This window comes from Myotis daubentonii, chromosome 11 (assembly GCF_963259705.1).
Source record: "Myotis daubentonii chromosome 11, mMyoDau2.1, whole genome shotgun sequence".
In the NCBI taxonomy this organism is placed as follows: domain Eukaryota; kingdom Metazoa; phylum Chordata; class Mammalia; order Chiroptera; family Vespertilionidae; genus Myotis; species Myotis daubentonii.
In genome coordinates this window covers 72,268,215-72,280,392 of record NC_081850.1, presented here as the reverse complement: position 1 = coordinate 72,280,392, position 12,178 = coordinate 72,268,215, and the positions used below count along the sequence as shown (strand labels likewise).

At 58.1% G+C, this 12,178-nt stretch overlaps 1 protein-coding gene across 2 annotated transcripts in view; it reads left to right on the top strand.

Moving 5' to 3' along the window:
* Positions 1-12,178, top strand: part of COL27A1 (collagen type XXVII alpha 1 chain) — a 129,001-nt gene that overhangs the window by 92,120 nt on the left and 24,703 nt on the right. For both annotated transcript variants that reach the window (XM_059657888.1, XM_059657887.1), the window contains exons 29-37: positions 584-637; positions 1,150-1,194; positions 1,277-1,321; positions 1,607-1,660; positions 3,414-3,467; positions 4,291-4,344; positions 5,692-5,745; positions 6,631-6,684; positions 10,547-10,654. In XM_059657888.1, coding sequence (XP_059513871.1) covers positions 584-637; positions 1,150-1,194; positions 1,277-1,321; positions 1,607-1,660; positions 3,414-3,467; positions 4,291-4,344; positions 5,692-5,745; positions 6,631-6,684; positions 10,547-10,654 — 522 coding nt within the window. The remainder of the gene's footprint in view (positions 1-583; positions 638-1,149; positions 1,195-1,276; positions 1,322-1,606; positions 1,661-3,413; positions 3,468-4,290; positions 4,345-5,691; positions 5,746-6,630; positions 6,685-10,546; positions 10,655-12,178) is intronic.

Here is a 12,178-nt window from a genome sequence, read left to right as displayed (position 1 = left end):
GTCTCGAGGCTCAGACCTGAGCCCAGAACTCCAGGGAACAGCCTCCTGCCCCTGTCCTGCTCTTCCTCCTGTGAGCTAGGCCAAAGTAGCTTGTATTTCGGCTGGGGAGGGAGCTGCCAGGTCCTTCTCGGTCCGTTTCCCCAAGGACTGTGGTTCATATACCTGTTTATGCCCAAGTGCACTCTGAGAAAAGCATGAGACAGCAGAGTCTGAAGACCTGTCTGTGGAGACTTGGCCATGTGTTTCTTGGCTCTGGCCTTCAGTCTCCACGTCTGTGAAATGGGTTGGCTGGCTGACCGCCCAAGGTCTCCTTAAAGGTTTAAATGTACCACCAAGCCCATTCTGGAATGGCAAGGCCTCTAGCTGAGTTCACCGAGGCGAGCCCTCCGCAGAGCCCTCTCTGCAGGCACACTGCCCAGGGGTCACCCACCTCAGGGTGGGAGTGAGCGGGAAATGGGGGGAGGAGGGCACCTCAGGTCCCAGCAGTGAAAAGCCCAGGGCTCTAGGCAGCCCCACCCTCCTGGTTCCCAGCCCGAGGGAGACCCCTGCTGTCCACTGTGCTAGTCCCTTTTCCCTATTCCAGGGCCCCCGAGGACCAGATGGACCAGCTGGGGAGCAGGGGTCCCGGGGCCTGAAGGTACGGACCCCCGTGGCCTTCCCTTCCTCTCACCTCCCCGGATGGGTCAGGAATCCAGGAAGCTGAGCTCACACCCTCCTCAGCACCAGACCCCTTGGGGACAGCCAGGGGTCCCTGAGCGGCTGTGGGGTCGTTCCTGAGAGCTACCCGGCCTCTTCCCCAACCCCCCTCTCCCCAGCGCTGGCACGGGTCAGGGAAAGGGAGAAGGAGCTTTGAGGCTGAGAGTGAGTGAGAGAGAAAGCATGTGAATGAGAGAGAGTGCAGAGCGTGTGAGGGAGGAGGAGGCACGCGTGGCCTCTGGCCCCTTCCCTAGGACCCCAAACCCCTCCAGGGCCCCTGAGAGCCCAGGATGCTTCTGTTCCCTTCAGAAGCACCCACGGCAAGCCAACCCCCTTCGTGTCCCCACCTGCACCCTGGGAGGGGGGTGGACCCCAGGGGAGGGAATGCGGGTCCCTCCTCTGGGAAGGGCCTCCCAGTGCCCTCTCCACCTCCGAGTGCTTTGCTTCCCGCAGGGCCCCCCAGGACCGCAGGGCAGACTGGGCCAGCCTGGGCAGCAGGTACGTCAGGCTGCGGCTGCCAACCCCTCCCCGCTCCCTGCTTTGTGGCACATGCCTCTAATGAACCCAAATGTGCTTCCAGGGTGCAGCTGGCGAGCGAGGGCACCTGGGCGCACGAGGCTTTCCTGTAAGTATCACCAGTTCTTGAAACTTCATGGGCTCTGTGGGAGGACGGCAGCCCCTTTAGCCAAGTTCCCATCCTGCTGCGCAAGCTCCAAAGGTTCTAGGTGGCCACTCCCTGCCCTGGAGACCCTGCAGCCTGCCTCTCCCTGGGGCTCAGTGTCCCCACCCATCACCCAGCAGAGAGGGGGGTAGGACCCTCATAAGCTGTGATGGCTTGACTGAGGCCAAGGGGACAGGCAGGGTGGAGAAGGCCACGAGGGACGAAAGTCACCTTTGCTTGTCTCTGCAGGGCATCCCCGGCCCCTCGGGCCCACCTGGTACCAAGGGCCTCCCAGGAGAACCAGTAAGTGCCCTTCCCTCCCGATCTGCATCTTTGCTCAGGCAGATGGCATGGCCCAGGGGGTCCCACTGTGCCGGGGTCCAACCCCAGCAGGTCCAGGGGTCCCCAAAGGTGTGGACGGAGTCGGCAAAGAAGGAAATACACGGCGACAGTGTTCAGTTGATCATCATAGCCGGGTTCTCTTGTCAGGGTCTGGTCAGGATCTCTAGCGAAGTTCTAGTTAGGATCTCCAGCCAGGTTCCGTCCAGGCTCTCCAGCCAGGCTCAGTCACCAGGTTCCAGTCAGGCTCTCCTGCCAATCTCCGCAGTCAGGTTCAGTCCAGGATCCCCTGCCATGCTCTCTCACCAGGCTCCGCCTCCAGGCTCCGAGGCCAGTCCCTGTCCAGGATCCTCCGGCATGCTCTCGCCAGCGAAGTTCTTCTGTCCCGAGAGAACGTTCTGTGTAGGTTCTGTGCCTAGGCTCTGTCTCTCTTGGTCCTGTCTTCCAAGCCCTGTCTCCTAAGTTCTGTGTCTGAAGTTCTGTCTCTCTGTCTGGTTACATCTGTATTTATACCAGTTGATTCAATCCTATCAATCTCTATTACAAAGGTTAGGGCGTTTCTTATCTCCATTCCAGGGAGTAAAGATTATGTAGCTTAAGCATGATTGTTTGTAGTGATTAACTACCCGCCTGGCACTTAGTTAAGGAGTTTCATCCCCTCCCTGACTTCAGGGAAAAATTCCTACCTGGGGAAACAACCTTTCTAGGAGAGGCATCCCCTCCCTGACTTCAGGGAAAAATTCCTATGTGGGGAAACAACCTTTCTCGGAGAGGTGACCTTGGTTAAAACACAGCGCCAAGAAGGTGAGCAAACATATTAAGAACCGTATGCCATATATGCCAGGTCCCTTGAAACAGCAAGGATGGACCGGCTCCCGGCACCACTGGAGAGAAGTCGGAGAGGGACAGTGCTGGGCTGATGGGGCAGCCTCGGTTGGTGGAGAGAGCACTGGCTGGGGAGTTCAGGGGCTCTGGGTGGGGTCTAAGCCTCCGTTTTCTTGCTAGTTATGTGGGAATCATGGCTCCTCATGCCTTTGCCATCCTGTCGTAAAGATGACAGGAGAAAATGTGTGTAGAGTGCTTAGCACAGTGAAAAGCCAAAGAAGGGCAAGAGGGCAGGAGGGGAGGAGGGGGAGGTTAAACTAACAAGCTGCTTGGGAACTGCAGAGCCCAGTGCGGCTGGAGGGGGGAGCCAGACACAGAGTGTCGGGCCCCGCCCGCGAGGAGTCTATGCAGCGGTGCTGCCGGGATGGAGAGGAGAGGACAGAGCCTCCAGGGGCTCAGGAGGAAGAGTCCCCCCTGGGGCAGGGGGAGCTCAGGTGGCTCCTGTCCCCAGGCCACACCGCAACCCCACATCCCGAGGGCCAAGCAGATGCCCTTTTGAACAGTGAATTGGCCAGGGCCTGGGTGGGGGTTTCCAGAAGTGGGTCTGAGGTGGAAGGGCATCCAGACAGAGGGAACAAAGTGAGCGAGGCCCCAGAGCGGAAGGTTTCTGAGCAGGGAGGGCCCCCTGGGCTTTAGACGGGTGAACAGGGGTGTGCAGATGGATGGGAGGGGGTGGACCCTCAGTGTGGTCCATGGTGGGGCGTGGGCTGCAAGAGTCGCAAGTTTTGTGGGTGCTCGCCCTCACCCACTCCTCCAGACTGCGTTATCAAGCCTCCGATCCCAAAGAGGCCCAGGCTGGCTTCTCCCAACTGTCTGTGTGTCTGTCTTCTAGGGCCCTCAGGGACCCCAAGGACCACTTGGCCCTCCAGGAGAGATGGGACCCAAGGTGAGTGCTGAGGGACCCTTTTTGTCCCATGCTGCTGCTAAGGAGGTGTCAGCCCCCTCCCAGCCGACCTCCTTAGGGGTCGCTGCAGAGACTGAAGGGTAGGACCCTGGCAGAGGGTAGGTGCCCTCGAATGGCATAGGGTGCAGAGCTGGACTCCCAGGGGCAGTGGGTGGGATGCAGGGCGTCAAGACCCTCGGGGGGTGGGGGGTGGCAGTGCCTCTTTTGGGCACCAGGGAAAGCAGCAGTGCCCCGCACCTACCCTGCTGGACTGCGACCCAGCTTAGGTTTGACTGCAGAACCAGCCTTCTTAAGGTCACGCAGCAGGAGCTCAGAAGGAGCCTCAGACACCCCTGCCTTATCCAGAGGAGAAGGCTGAGCCCCAGGGTTTACGCGAGGGCTGCAGCCATGCCAGTGGCGATAACTCAGGGCCGCTTCCCGCCCTTGTCCTCCTGGCCGGCTGCAGAGAGCAGGGCTGGAATCACTCAGCCCTAGCACAGCAGTTGCTGGCTTCCTCCCCTGGCCTTATGTGAATCATGAAATGTTCCTCCTCGTGCTTGCCAAGGGGCTCCTAATGTGGTAAACCACACTCTTGGAGAGGGAGAGGACTCGGCGTCCTCTGGGCAGCCCCAGCTCAGCCGCCTGAGCCCAATCACCTCCATTCCCCTAGTCCCAGCTCCGAGCTCCCAGACCCCTCTGTCTCTCACGCTGTGTGACGTTGGGCACGGCCCTTGCCCTCTCTGAGCCTCCTTCAGCATCGCCTCCCTTACAACCAGAGGGGGGCCTGGCGTTTCCTCTAGAAGGGACCAATGGCATTTTCTTGCAGGGGCCGCCGGGGGCAGTGGGAGAACCGGGCCTTCCTGGGGAAGCCGGGATGAAGGTGAGGAGGAATGAAAGAGCAAAATGACTAGTTGAAACCCCACCGAAGAGAAACGGGCCTTCCTTGTGCTCAGGAGAGTGGGTTCTCCGTGCACCTGGCTGGGGATTGGGCCTGGCTGTGGCCACAGCAGAGGGCCCAGCCAACCCGGAGCCCCGCCCTGCAAAGTTTTCTCTGGCACCTGCCCCCACCCCCACGGTGGGGCGGCCCTACCTCCTGGCTCCCGATACGATCTGCATTTCAGCTCTGCTGCTCCTCATCACCTGCTGGGGAATAAGCGCCCAGGGGTACCTAGGCTCCGAGAGAGCTGCCCTCCGCTCCATTGTTGGAAGAGGACGCTGCCCTTCAGCAGGCCCCCAGCTGATGAGCGATGCCTGCGATGCTGGTGGCCTGAGGGCATTGTGGAGGCAGGGCCTGGGGGAGTCCTCCAGAGGCTGTGGGACTGCCATCTGTGCTTGCATCCCCCAGCCATTCAGAGGGAGTCGGACCAGGCCTGGGACTGTCAGTCTCGGCTTGAACAACGCAGAAAACCACCCTGTCGATAAAACAGATAGATGTGGGGGCGTTTGGGTAGGGCTGAGGGCTCAGAGCTGGCTTCTTCCTGTGCCCCAGACACCAGCAGGGAGAGAGTGACAGGCAGGGAGCTTGGAAATCACCTCAGGAGAGAGACCCTTTTGGGGTCCCTTGGAGGGGGTGACATTGACTCTGGCTTATTTAGGGCCTCTTCCTTGTTGGGTTGCTCTTCAAGGCTCTCGGGGAGAGTCAACGCGGTGGCCGGCCAGAGTTGCCATCTCCGAGCTCTTACTCCCTGGAGCCAGACCGCCTGAGCTGCTCCTTATTAGCCATGAACGCGGGCTGGTTACGTCACCCCGGGCCCCTCGGCGTCTTCACTTACAAAAAGGAGATGCCGTTCCTGGTAGCTGTCATGCGAATTCAATGCGTGAAATAAAAATGTCCAGCTGACCCTTGAGCCACGCAGGTTGGAACTGCGCATGTTCGTTTACAGGAGGACTTTTTCGATGGCCGGTGCCGGTGAAACCTGCGTTGTCCAAGGGTCAGATCCGAGGTTAGGGACCTGCGTATGCCAGGCGACTCTAGTCCCATGCAGATCTTCCACTGTGCCCCGACCCGAGCCATGTTAAAGGGCCCATTGCACTTGGAACACGCTACAGAAGTGTGAGCCGTGATGATGGGGGTGGTGGCCAGGGCTTGCTGCCACAGGGGCTCTGCTTGGCGTTTGTCAGTTTCGTGTTGGTTCTTGGGAGTAAGGAGCCCCACCCCCAGTCAGAGCTAGTGAGGGCTGGGGCTGGCCCTACCCAGCCACATGGAGTTGTGTTTGGTTTCTCCTAGGGTGACCTTGGGCCTCTGGGCACCCCTGGGGAGCAAGGCCTCATTGGGCAGCGGGTAAGTTGCAGCAAATTGGGGTGAGGGAGGGCTTTGCTCAGCCTCCCTGAGTCTGTTTCCTCACTTGCAGAAATAGATCATGAGTCTCTACAGCCTCCGGCAGTCTGTCTTGGTGGGGCAGTGTTTCCACAGTGTAGAGGTGGGCTTCCAAGAAAAGCATTCTGTGGTCAGCACGTTTGGGACACACTGCAGGCTCGGTGTTCCCCCTTACATATTAGCGGTAGCATTTTCAAGGCTCTGAGAAGGCCTGCAACCAAGAAATCGGTTTCTTTTGGGTTAATCCGGATCTGGGTATCATTCCCAGACTTGCTGGCAAGAAAGCCTGAGGGCTGACCTCACTTTCCTCATCTGAGAAATGGGATTCCACCAAGGAGTTCCGTGAGGACTCACTCCAATTCCAGGAATAGCATCTCCAACCATTACCATTTGTGGGTGCTCGTCATTTTCACATGAGAAAACAGACTCCTTTGAGGGCTGAGTAGTTTGCTTGTGGTCAATGATTGGGAAGCCCAGTGGGGCCATTGAGGTCTGCCTGACGTCAAGGCCTTCCTCAGCCACTAGGCCGCACTGCCTCCCGGTCTAGCCAACCAACCAGGATGGCTCTGTGACCAGCAGTTTCTAACTCGAGACCTCCGGCAGCCTCCACGCCAGCCTACTCTGCAGATGGCAGGCTGTGCTGGGGCGTCTGCCTCTCCTTTCTTGAAACTGAGTGGGCGCCTCAACCCCCCTGTCATTCACAGAGTCAGCCCCCACTGTGTGTGCGCCAGGCCCCACTGCCCAGAGATCGGGGGTTGGGGGTCCTGCTCCAAGGAGGGGGAAGAAGGGAAAGCACAGGGGGCCCCTCCCCAGTAATGTCTCCTCGTCTTCTCCCACCACGCTTTCCAGGGAGAGCCGGGCCTCGAAGGTGACAGTGGTCCTGCAGGGCCGGACGGGCTGAAGGTAAGTGTCCTGGGTGCAGGGTCTGGGGAGGGGGGTGTCCTGGAACTGCCCCTCCCTGTCCCCCCCCAGCCCTCCCATCCAGTCCCTAAGTTTTCTCCCAGAAACACCATATTCTCCTGAAGCTCCGAGAGCAGACCTCAGGCTGTTCCCGTCGAGAGGGGGTGAGGGTGAGCCCTGCCCACTGTCCCCACCCTGCTCGGGTGGGTTTGAGGACCATCCCCACCCTCCACTCCTCCCCACTTCCCTTCTCAAAAGTGCAGCCTCTCTTGGCTAAGGGTGGTACCTGAACACCAGCAGCTCTGATATCGATGATCTTCCAAACATCCCAAAAGATCAGGGAAAACATCATCACCACCCATGACCTATAAGCACCCCCTATGGAGGACTAGTCACGCATGTGCCAGTCCTTTACATGGCTCACCGTGATCAACACTATGGGCTAGGGCAGGGGTCCTCAAACTTTTTAAACAGGGGGCCAGTTCACTGTCCCTCAGACTGTTGGAGGGCCGGACTATAGTTTAAAAAAAAACTATGAACAAATTCCTATGCACACTGCACATATCTTATTTTGAAGTAAAAAAACAAAACGGGAACAAATACAATATTTGTATTTGCATGTGGCCCGCGGGTCGTAGTTTGAGGACCCCTGGGCTAAGGTCTGTATTTAGATAAACAGAGAGATGAAGAGAGACTCAGAGGGCTTAGCCAACTTACCCAAGCGCACACAGCGGATGATTCGCACAGCCAAGACCCAAGCCTTGGCTTGCTCTCTGCACCGTGTGCCCACCCTAAAGGGGAAGAGACTGGGGCTCAGAGGGAGGTAGAGGTGCATTTGTCCAGTGTCTGTTGCTGTGAGTGGAGGATCCAAAATTCAAACCCGGGGCTCATGGGCATCAAAGCCTGAGGGCCTAACGCAGACCTGCCACGTCATCTGTCAGCCGCAGGTGCTAGAGCCTTAGGAGGTGCTGGCGCTGCCTCCGGTACCAGCCCGACCTCCCGCTCAGGCCTGTCTCTGGCCTCCATCCCTGACCCAAGAGCGGGCTTTCCCCAGTGCTGACCAGTAACACTGTGTGAGTCTCCCCGACCCCTATCCCCTCTGTCATCCATTTATTCTCCATGTGAGCTCAGATGAGCACCCCTCTTCTCTGGGCCTGAATTCCCCCACCCCTACACCTCCACCCCCATTCCCTGCCCCTGCAGTTGCTCTGGTCCAGAGCTTCCCCCTCTCCCGGGATGCCTCCCGGACAGGCCCCTGCTGGCTTCCATCTACCTGCCCTATATTTATCTTGCAAGGGCAAGAGCGCCCCCTGTCTGCCTCTCTCAACCCAGCTGCACCGAGGGTGTAAACGGGAGCATCTGACAGCCCCTCCACGCCCTGTGCCAAGTACCTGTTCCCTGTCAGTGATGTTGAAGAACATTCTGGCTAAAATGCTTTGTGTACCCACCGTGTGCTTGCACCACCTGCCTTAGGAGCTTTACTGAGTGAGCACATGTAATCCCCCCAGCAGCCCTGTGGGCCAGATCCCTTCGCATCCCCAGGGCACAGGCGAGAAAACAGGCAGGACGTGGAGGCTTGCCCGGTTCTGGGCAGCCACCTCCCGCTCCTTGGAATCATGGCTGAGGTGGGATGGGAGGGGTCCCAGGTCTGGTGCCTCGCACAGTCCTTCCAGCACCTGCTGAGGCTCCGCAGCCCAGGCTGCTTCCTCTGTCACCCCCTCCAGGGCCAGTCCTCCCCAGTCCAGGGGGCAGAGGAGCCACACCCACGTGCAGTGTCCCCGCCTGTATCCCAGGAGAGAAGCCGTTTTCTCTATGGCGTCTGTTTGTTGACAATCACCTTCCCGGTGAAAACAACCCTTGGGAGGTGCACACACTTCACAGAGAACAGAGAGCTGACAGCCAGCCCGTCGATGGTGCTGAGGACGGTGGCGGCGACTCTTAGTCACAGCGAGCCTTTATCCAGCACGTGCTTAGTTTACAAACCAGGGCGCTTGCCCAGGGTCACACAGCTGGTGAGAAGTGGCAGCGAGATTGGAATGTAGGCAGCGTAACCCCAGAGGTGAGGGAGGTATTGTCCCCCGACCACTGAACCTTGGCACCAGAAGGAGCCAGTGCCCTGCCGCTGACTTGCGTGTGGTGTTGGGAAGTCTCTGCCTCTCTCTCTGGGCCTCAATGTCCTCATCTGTAAGTGGAGAGAGTTGACTAGGCAACGCGCAAGCCTCTTCGGTGCATTGGCAGATGTCCTAGGACTTTGGGATTCTCAGCACCCAGAGCCCGTTCTGCATGGGATCCACAAGGACTCCCCCTGCTCCGCCCGCCCAGCTGTGTGAGAGCCCAGATGTGAGGGTGTGGGAGCTCTCTGGAGCCAGAGCCCCTGCAGGGCCTGGGCCAAGGCCCTTGGCTGAAAAGCCGCTCAGCCACCTGAGCAGGCTGCCTGCCTCTCAGAGCCGGGAGAGCGGGTGGCCAGGGACCACAGGCCAGAAGGGGAATCCTGGAGCCAGGGGGGCCTGCAAGAGTGTCATCAGGCCATCCCTGTCTCCACGCCAGGCCCCGCTTGGGATCTGAGAATCTCGGTAGGAAGGAGCCTCAGGCAGCAACCTGCCTCTCTCTTTCCTGGAGCCCAGGTCTGCTCCGCGCTGGCCCACACCACAGCTTGGAGTCTCTCTCCCTCATCTGTGTCATCTCTGGCTGAGCTAGAAACGCCCCACACCAGCCCCCTGCACCCAGAGCCCCAGCCCCAGCAGGAGCGGCCTGCAGTGCGTGCTCTCAGCGACCCTGTTCCCAGGCTCCGGCTTCATGCCCTCTGCACCCGCTTTTTCTCCGGGACGCACACCAGTTTATCCGAGTCCCTCGTAAAGTGTGGCGCCAGGAAATAAAACTGGCAAAGACACTGCTTCTCTAAGCCCGCTCCCCACCCACCCTTCCCACACCCATGACGTCATACCCTCTCCCTATGGTCTCTCTGATAGTCACAGTGGGCCACCTTCAGACCAGCCACAGGTCCCACCGGGCCTGCCAGCCCCAATGGAGGCAGCGTTCTGCGGCCACTGCCTAGGCTGCAGCCCCCCGCACCTACTCTGCCCATGGGGCCAAGGGCAACAGCCCGTGCCCAGCCCGCCTGCCGGACACAGCGGGACATGGGCGGCACGATTCTGTACAAGTGCTAGCTGCCATCCACTCGCCAGAGGGAATGTTCTGGGGCCAGTGAGAATGAGAGCCACACAGAGCAGACAGCAATGGGAAAACGTGCTCCCAGTACAGTAAGATATTAACAAGAGAACTATGGAACCACGCAGTCTCATTGGACTCTGCCTTTAAAGCTTAGCTCGTTGCTAACTGGCTGTATAATCTTGGAACCACTGTTTCGCTGCTCTGAGACGGGTTCATAGCCATCAAAACCATCACCTCTTATTATGAACGCTGTAAACTTTGCATGTGAGCAAAGGTCAAAAATGCAACTCAGGAAAATGGGAGAGTTCTGAGAATCAGAATTGGGTGAATTTTTTCCTTTAGAAAAATTTATTTCAGCTTCTTACGATTCTTGTCTTCCCCGTGTGCCTACATTGGAGAGAGAACCCTAGTCTCCCCTTCCTGGTCCCTTCCTGTGAACTTCATGGGGGCGGTGGGGTGGGGGGTGGTCAGGGTCTTCTCTTTCCTGAGCCACCAGGTACGGACACTAGCAGTTGCCATGTCAGGGATGTTCCCTGTGCCATGGGGCTGTGCCAGCACAATCCTGTGGCAGCTCAGGGAACCGTCAGAGAATGAATGCAGAAGCTGGTCAGCTGTGGACGTCTGAGTGAGCCCTGAGGTTTGGGCTTGATGACTAATTTATTCTCTCTCTTCTCCTCATGCCCTTCCCACCCAGGGGGACAGGGGTGACCCAGGGCCTGACGGTGAGCGTGGCGAGAAGGGCCAGGAGGGACTGATGGGCGAAGATGGCCCCCCTGGCCTGCCTGGCATCACTGGCGTCCGGGTGAGTGTACATGGCTGAGTGCCACACGGAGGGCTCCTGGGGATAAATGATATTCGTGCCTATTTCAGGCAGTTGGTGGGGAGGCCTTTCGGCAGCAGGCATCTCAGGGTCTTCTGCTGTGGCCCTCCCTCTCCTGCCTAAACCTCCCATGGCTCCCCAGTACCGCGAGAGTAATATCACTCTCTTTAGCATGAACCCCTGCACAAACCAGCCCCCTTGTACCCCACCGACCACATCCTGCCCAACCCCCACATCAGCCACACTGAATTTTACAGGACGAGTTCAGAGGGAAGGACACTGGCCCGACTCTCTAGCAGGAACTTGCTGTGTGACCTCCCACATACCCTTGCCCTCTTTCAGTCCTGCCTGTGGTCTGATGAAGGATTTGGAAGGAATGTGTGCTGAGATCACTTTGAGTCCCGACATTCCAGGGGCCCTTTTTCAGGGAGCTTTTGAGTATCCCAACTGTGGAAAGGACAGAAGTGTGCGGCAGAAATAGCCCCGGACCCAAAGTCCAAAGGTTAAGATCTGGCTCATGACCTTGATCTCACTCTCTGCATGACCTGGAACAGATCACTGCCTCTCTCTGAGCCTTGGTTTTCTCATTGATGAAAAGAAAACTTTGGATAGGAAAGCGTTTTCTAAAATGCAACAGAAATATCAAAGATTGCCTTTATGAATTTGGGAAAGGAAATGACTAGAAGCTGCTGGTGGTGGTGGTGATGATGATGGTGATAATGGTTATAGTGGTGATGATGACGATGATGATGATGATGATGATAGTGGTAGTGATAGTGGTGATGGTGGTGGTGTTGGTGGTCATAGTGGTGATGGTGGTAGTAGCGGTGGTGATGATGGATGGTGGTGGGGATTTTTGATGATGATAGTGGCAATTGCAGTAGTGATAGTGTTGGCGATGGTGATTGCAGTGGCAATAGTGGTGACAGTGGACATGGTGATGCTGGTGGTTTTGGTGGTGGTGATGGTGGTGGTGGTGGTAGTGTTATGTTCATATTTTGTTGTCACTGGAACTGGAAAGAGGATCATTGAGGCCAGGCTGAGTGTGTGTCGGGTGACGGAGGTGGTGAGAACCCTGTATTTGAGTCTCTTTGGCATCAGGACTGCAGGACAAGTATCTCCCACTCTGTGGCTGGAAACAGTTGAGTGTTTAAAAATAGAATTTTATGAGCCACCAGGGCTTTTCCCGAAATACATCTATATGGATGGGGGCCCAGTGAAAGTCTTCCTTCTGGCCCCGGGGCCTCCCCGCACTGGACGCGCCAGCACTTGCTCAGGGTTTCCCACACCATGGGGACGCTCCCAGCTGCAGAGGGCCGTCGGAACCAGTGGCCAGCTGCCCGCCTGCCCGGGGGTGACTCCGTCTCCCTGGCCCTGTACTGGACACTTTGGCACTGACTCCTTTCTCCTTCGGACAAGGAGCCAGCCACTGCAGTCACCTCCGTCCACCAGCAAAGCCCAGCAGCCCCTGTATCCTGATTTCACAATCCCCCAACCAGGACCAGC